This window comes from Colobus angolensis, unplaced genomic scaffold (genome assembly GCF_000951035.1).
Source record: "Colobus angolensis palliatus isolate OR3802 unplaced genomic scaffold, Cang.pa_1.0 Scaffold133, whole genome shotgun sequence".
In the NCBI taxonomy this organism is placed as follows: domain Eukaryota; kingdom Metazoa; phylum Chordata; class Mammalia; order Primates; family Cercopithecidae; genus Colobus; species Colobus angolensis.
Genome location: NW_012114411.1, coordinates 1785099 through 1792844, shown reverse-complemented (window position 1 = coordinate 1792844; position 7746 = coordinate 1785099). Strand labels below are relative to the sequence as shown.

General features: G+C 40.8%; 1 protein-coding gene across 1 annotated transcript in view; it reads right to left on the bottom strand.

Annotated features, from left to right (window-relative positions):
- The window catches only part of OPTN (optineurin), a 48512-nt gene that overhangs the window by 14580 nt on the left and 26186 nt on the right, over nucleotides 1–7746 (bottom strand). The window contains exons 9-13 of the mRNA XM_011934231.1: nucleotides 5719–5821; nucleotides 3809–3924; nucleotides 2360–2509; nucleotides 1891–1984; nucleotides 282–440 (exon numbers count right to left, since the gene is read on the bottom strand). Of these exons, the coding sequence (XP_011789621.1) occupies nucleotides 282–440; nucleotides 1891–1984; nucleotides 2360–2509; nucleotides 3809–3924; nucleotides 5719–5821 (622 nt within the window). The remainder of the gene's footprint in view (nucleotides 1–281; nucleotides 441–1890; nucleotides 1985–2359; nucleotides 2510–3808; nucleotides 3925–5718; nucleotides 5822–7746) is intronic.

Here is a 7746-nt window from a genome sequence, read left to right as displayed (position 1 = left end):
TATAAAATATCCATATGTGAACAGAGCAACACGCACAGGAATGTCTTAGCAACATCAATCATAATGCCACAGACTGGAAAGAATCCAACTGACTACCTACTAAATGCAGAACGGATAAGATCCACTGAACACTTTCCAAATGTTTCCATTTTAAAGTTTAATACATTCATGGGTGAAAAAAATAAACAATAGAAAATTATAAACATTCTAAACACCATCGCTTTCCCATGCAAGAATATAGTCAGGGCTGGCCTCAGCTGGGGTTTCAGAAGGTGCCTCACCTGAGCCCTGAGGACGGTCATGGTTTCCAGGTCCTCCTCCTGCTTGGCGATAGTTTGCTTCATCTCATCCATTTGCAGCTGTTTGGAAGCCAGAGCCTTCTCTGCCAGTTCCAGTTTTTCACTCAGTTCCTTTAGCACTGCCCTGTCCACTTTTTCTGACTGAAAAAGAAACATTGATTCTAGGAATGGTTTTGAAATAATTCTGCCTATTTCAGTAAAATATTAGAAAAAGGTTTATTTTTTTAAATTATCAGCTCTGGCCGGGGTGGTGGCTTATGCCTGGAATTGAGAGGCTAGAGTGGGAGGATCTTTGAGCCTAGGAGTGTGAGACAAGCCTGGGCAACATAGTAAGATCAGTCTCTACAGGGGAAAAAAAAAAAAAAATGTATCAGCTCTAACCAGTCTGTTAATCAGCAATGCTAACTTATTCAGAAAGTTGTATTTAAGTTGTGGCTTGCAAATAATGAGTTCCTGAAACAAGAAGATAACACTAAAATCAGGGATACAATAACAAACTCCAATCTTGATAAGGCTGTGACTTGTTGATACTGTTATTTTTCCACTTGTTACTCTTTCTGCCTGAAGTCAGTGGAAAAGAAGAAACATGTTTTAAATTTAAAATTATTAGGTCAAAGATAGGAACACTGCCCTATTAAATAAATAAGTGACAAACTGCTGGGCACGATGGCTCACACCTGTAATTCCAGCACTTTGGGAGGCTGAGGCACGTGGATTACCTAAGCTCAGGAGTTCAAAACCATTCTGGGCAACATGGCAAAACTCCCTCTCTAAAATAAAATAAATGAAAAACAAAGAGTATATTTACAAGGCTAAAAATTCAGAGATTCCTTCTAATTCACAAGCTTCTGTGATCTCTAAACTATCACACCATGCTGGCATTATTACTAATTTATTTATTTAATTTTTTTCTTTCTTTTAGAGACAGGTTCTCACTCTGTCCCAAAGGCGGAGGGCAGTTGCGTGATCACAGCTCACTGCAGCCTTGACCTCCTAGGCTCAAGTGATCCTCCTGCCTCAGCCTCCCAAGGAGCTGGGACCACAGGCACGAACATCACACTTGGTTAACTCTATTTTTTGTAGAGATGGGGCCTCCCTGTTGCCCAGGCTGGTCTCAGACTCCTGGGTTCAAATGATCCCCCAGCCTTGGCCTCCCAAAGTGCCAGGATAACAGGCATGAGCTACCACACCTGGCCCACTATTATGAATTTAAACTGCAAGCTGATGATTCCAGGCTCCCAAATTTACTGACAGCAGGCACGCTGGCCTTGCATAGTTCCACAAAACAGATGGCCCTTCCTACCCAGAGGAGCCCATGCTCTTAGCTCTCCTGCAAACCTACCCTTAGAAACACTAAGTGCTTAATCCCTGACCATAGGACGTTAACACTGTCTTTGTACACAGTAAAGCACATTACACATAAGTGGAACATCAGAAGGTATAAACCCTAGATGCAAGAAATAATGATACACTGGAAAACAACCTTTGAAACCAGACTTAGTGAAGGATTCATGCAAGTATTTTATATACAAAATCTTCAAGAGTTTCTGTTCATTACTAGGCCATGGAAGTAATTTTTTTCAGTGAATACCTCTTTTCTTGTTAGCTCCTCAATCGTTTTCAACGCATGATTATGTTCTTGAAGAAGCTTGTTGTGTGTCAACTGTAGCATGGCTAATTTGGACCTATTAAAAAAGATATTAAGAAATGGAATCCTCAGGAAAATGTCATAGAAACGTATAGTTTTGCCTCCCAACCTTCTGAACACTCAAGTAGAAAAATCTTCTCGCCTCCCTTTATCATCCCACCACCTACTAGCATTTCTTACTCTCAAAAAAAATATTTTCTGAAAAATCAAGACAGAGTGCAAACAATCAGCATAATTTTATTATGACAAAACTTTTAAGCTTTATCCCCTCTGAGAAGTCTCCTAGGACTCCTTCAGATAAGTGAAAAAGAAATGTTTAAAAATTGATTCTCAAATCCGAATTCCAATCCGTATAAAAAGGCGATTCTCCCTCCTCTGCCCCGCCGCCGCCCTTCTGACTCGGCATACTCACTTTTCATCCTCCGTTTTAGCCTGTTCCATTTTGATTTCTGAGAGCATGCTTTCCACTTGTAGCTCTAACTTTTTGTTAGTATAAACAAGCTCTTGCTTTTCATTCAACTCTGATGGAGTTGCAGAATTTTTCCTTTCGAGGGCCTGACACCTAAGAAAGGTCAAGGTTTCATGAGGATAAACAATGCTCCTTTCTGAATCAGTGGCTTTTAAACAAATCCCAAGATTATGTGCAATACAAGAATTTTAGGGCTGTGGGGTTTATGAATGCAAAATAAAATACAGAATCCTCCTTGCTTCTTTACTAGACCTGGCCATATTTCTGAACCCTTACGCCTAAACATCAAAAAGTACAGATCTAAGCTGACACGCAGTACTGTCCTCTTTGAATAATTGTTTTAACTAGTCATACAGATACATCTTCAGTATTTAAACACGGACCACAGTAGTAATTAGCTAAAGGTGCTTCTCATGTAGTGATGCATAGATATCTTTTATATTAAAAAAAAAGTTACAGGTTCTGTCCATTGCAAAGACTTTAGTTTCTGACAAAGATTGAATAAGGGAAAAAGGAAGTTCCCCTAAGTCTTCTTAAAGATCGGAAAGAGAATTTCAATATAATACAAATAAATGACAGCTACGCACAAAGCATTAATGCCCAGCGCATTAGACACACCATTTAACACAATGTATATGGAAGAATTAGAACACACAATTTCCAAATGACAAGACAGGCTCAGAGAAGTGAAATAAATACCTTGCCCAACACAAACAAGTTATAGACCCACATGTCAAATCTAGGTCTGTTTGTCCAAAGTCCTTAGTTGTAGCTGCCACGTTACCATAATACTACAGAGTGTTGGGAATTTTAACCTCAAGAAAACACACACACCTCCGTATTGGGCTAGAAACATGTTTGCCAATGAATCCAATCGAACAACATCAACTTAGGTTTGCTAAGTTTTGGGTAACTTCTTACATCAAGAGAAACAAGCAAATGCCAAACTCTCAATCTACATGTTAGCCTGAAATAATTAACTGATTGAAATGATGAATTGAAATTGACCTTTTTCCAAATAAATAAATGTCACTCAAGATCTTTATGCTCTTTTCATCTTTCTTTATGCTTATTCACACCACTGTCCTCGGCTTAAGTCAAAAACAGGACAATTAGCTCACAGCTTTGTAGAGATCTCACACAGGCTCCTACATTTAACAAATACCCCTAAGAGGTAGAATTAAAGTTCTCCAGTCCCCATCCCCTCATATTACAAGTATTTCATGTTCACACATTAACTGGAACATTAGTATTTTCTGAATTCGTATTTTAATTAGGTGTCTGTTTTTCTTTTAGTTATAACATAGTAAAAAAACCTATGTTTTTATATAGTAGTATACTTTGTAAAAATGTATATTTCAAAGGAGGATAAAATTGCTCTTGCATTCTTACTTTTCTTGAAGTCTCTTCTTCATTAGCTCGGCTTCACTGAGTTTTGTATGAGCCTCTTGAAGCTCCTTAAACAGAGATGTCACCTGAAGGTTCAATGCTTCCACTTCGCTTCCAACCTATCATACGGGAAATCCCAAACATATGTAGACAATTATCATCAGAGATTAAACAAACCTCTTTGGGAGAAAACAGTCTGAGCCATTAGCAGCCAGTTAAGCCTGGCTGGTGAACTGATTCAACTTTGACAATACCCCAAACATCGTATAGGAAAAGAATGTTTTGGATACTTGGTACTTAGTTTGCTAAGCTTTGGGTGACTTCTGTTTCCTAACAAAGCATGAACTAATCAATTTGGATGTACTGTGATAACGACTTTACCGCTATTAAAATGAACCCTGGCCAGGCGCGGTGGCTCACGCCTGTAATCCCAGCACTTTGGGAGGCCGAGGTGGGTGGATCACAAGGTCAGGAGATTGAGACCATCCCAGCTAACACGGTGAAACCCCGTCTCTACTAAAAATACAAAAAATTAGCCGGGCGTGGTGGCGGGCACCTGTAGTCCCAGCTACTCGGGAGGCTGAGGCAGGAGAATGGTGTGAACCTGGAAGGCGGAGCTTGCAGTGAGCTGAGATCGCGCCACGGCACTCGAGCCTGGGCGACAGAGCGAGACTCCGTTTCCAAAAAAAAACCCTATTCCAGGTTCAGAGATCACAGACCACAGAGGTGTCAAAGCACAGTCCTATCTATCCAGCTAACAACTTGCCCCATACTCCCTTCCCAGTGTATGTTTCTAGTTTACTTAACTATTTTTGTTGTGCAGCCTTTTTCCTGGAAGCTCTATAATTTTTGTAAATGAGTTTCTGATGCCTTGAAAGACCACACTTTCCTGCTACCGGCTGCTGAATTAGTTTTAGTCAAACGGAGAACTTTATTCACTGGTGGTCTCTTCATCTGTTTTCTAAATATTCTCTCTCCTTTCAACAGTAAGGTCTCAATCTCCTGGCATACGGTAGGCATTCAACGTACATATTGGTTGAATAAATTAATTACCTGAAGTGAGTATTTTATGTAGATGCCTTTCACGTGGGCCACTATGGCCATCAACCTTCACGGCTTCATTAACTTCCCTAAGCTGAAGACTCTGCAGACTCAAAGGCACCTCTCAATTACCAGACAATACTGAACAAGACAACACTGAACCTTTCTCTTTCGAACTACTTTATTCAAACCAGTAAAGGGATAGAACCCAAATCTTTCAATTCTCCCTCAAATTTCGGAGTCATATCCTCAAATTATCTCGTTATAAAGTGGACAAAATTCCTTTTTCATACAGTAGGCTTCTTCATTGAAGGACTGAGGAGAAGAAATCAGTCAAGAAGAGACATAGGAAATGGTTTTGTAGAATACTGATAGAAATACATCTCACAGCCAGGTGCGGTGGCTCACGTCTGTAATCCCAGCGCTCTGTGAGGCTGTGGGAGGATCACGAGGTCAAGAGATCGAGACCATCCTGGCCAACATGGTGAAACCCTTTCTCTCTTAAAAATACGAAAATTAGCCGGGTATGGTGGCAGGTGCCTGTAATCCCAGCTAGTCGGGAGGCTGAGGCAGGAGAACTGCTTGGACCCGAGAGGTGGAGGTTACAGTGAGCTGAGATCGTGCCACTGCACTCCAGCCTGGTGACAGAGTGAGACTCTGTCTCAAAACAAACAAAAAAAAAAGAAATACATCTTGCTACAATTGACACAGACCAGGACAAGGAAATATAAAAGGAATAGATAGATAATATTCAACATCAACATGATTTCTATATTTCTAAAGCAAACAACACATCACGAGATTCGAATTCAGTGGCTGGACTACTCGCGTGTGTGTGGGGGTGACAGTGGCCGTGGAATCTTAGGACTCACAGTCTCGGGGCCTTTCTCTTCCTCGTTCTCTTTCGCTGTGCTCCCCTCTGTCTGGGTTTCAATCTCAGAGCGATTACTTGCTTTCTTTTCAAAATAGGAAACTCTGGAAAATCACAGAAGGTAGAAAACTTACTTTCTCTTTGGCTTTAAGAGAAATAGCCATTACAGAAGCACTAAAAAGAACATTGTTTACAACTGGGATAAAGGATCAGGGGTTTTCAAAATCTCTACACATTCACTATATTAGCATTAGTTTTATTTTTCATCCTAAAATTGACTAGAATTGATTCACAGATGAATACACACAGAGGTAAAAGGCAAGTAATGTAACTTATCTTGAACACCATCTGTTTTCATGAAACTGTACTATGCAGCAATGTTTTTGAAATTGTTTTTGTGTGTGTTTACACATGTGGATGCATGTGTTTTCCATGAACATGGTATCTTATTTATAAGAATTCAGTAGAGAAGGAAAGACTTTTCCTTTTAGGACACAGCTAAGTTTAAAAGTCACCGAATAAACAACAACAACAAAAGTAACACCATTCTTAACACCAAATCATAACCACAGGAAAGCCATCCCAATCCAAACGAAACAAGAGAGACTGTGGTTAAAGATAATGGGTTGAATGTATGCATATAATTTTTTTCCCAGCTCAAACTCTACTAAAAGGACTTTCAAAAAGCCATGTGCCTACAGGACCAAAGAAAAAGGGAGAGGAAATCATAGTAGGAAAATATGGAATGGAAAGTAGGAATAGGTCTGAGTGGGGCCTTACCAGCCCAAGAAAGCCAACCTTTGAGCCAACAGTAGGGAGAGCCAAGAAGCAACCAGATTCACATTGTGGGAACTCCAGGACACTCAAGCATGAGTGACGCCAGGAACCTCTGAAAGTGATGACAAAGGTGGGGCCTTAGCTTTCCCCCTAAGATTAGGAACAAGACAAGGATGCCTGCTCTCTCCATTTCTATTTAACACTTTTTTTTTTGTTTTGACAGGATAATCAGGCAAGAAAAAGAAATAAAAGGCATTCATACTGGAAAAGAAGAAGCAAGTCTATCTCTGCAGATGACACAATCCTGAAGATGGCAATTCTCCCCAAATGATTTGGGGATACAATGCAATCCCTAGTAAGACCCCAGCTGGCTTTTTTCACAAATTAACAAGCTGATCCTAAAATTCTTATGGAACAGCAAAGAACCCAGAAGAGCCAACAGTCTTTGAAAAGAACAAAGTTGGAAGGCACACACTTCCTCATACGGTTAGGCTGTGCGTCCCCACCCAGATCTCATCTTGAATTGTAATCTCCATAATCCCCACGTGTCAAGGGAGAGACCAGAAGGAGGTAACTGAATCATGGGGGCAGGGTCCCCCACGCTGCTCTCGTGATAGTGAGTGAGTTCTCACAAGATCTGAGGGTTTTATAAATGTGTGCTGGGGCCTCCTGTGTTCCTTCTCCTTCCTGCCGCCTTGTGAAGCAGGTGCCTTGCTTCCCCTTCACCTTCTGCCAGGATTGTAAGTTTCCCAAGGCCTCCCCAGCCATGCTGAACTGTGAGTCAGTTAAACCTCTTTCTTTTATAAATTACCCAGTCTCAGGTGGTTCTTTATACCAGTATGAAAACGGGCTAATACACTTCCTGATTTCAAAACTTACTACAAAGCTATAGTACTTAAGACATTGTGGTGCTGGCATAAGGACAGACATATAGATCAATGAAATGGAACTGACAGTCTAATGAAGTTGACTCCTATATCACAACATACATGGAAACAAACTCAAAATGGACCACAGGCTTAAATGTCAGAGATAAAACTACAACATTCTTTTCTGTTTTTTGAGACGGAGTCTAGCTCTGTCTTCCAGGCTGAAGTGCAGTGGCGCGATCTCCGCCCACTGCAAGTTCTGCCTCCCGGGTTCATGCCATTCTCCTGCCTTAGCCTCCCGAGTAGCTGGGACTACAGGAGCCTGTCACCACGCCCGGCTAGTTTTTTGTATTTTTTTATTAGAGACGGGGTTTCACCGTGTT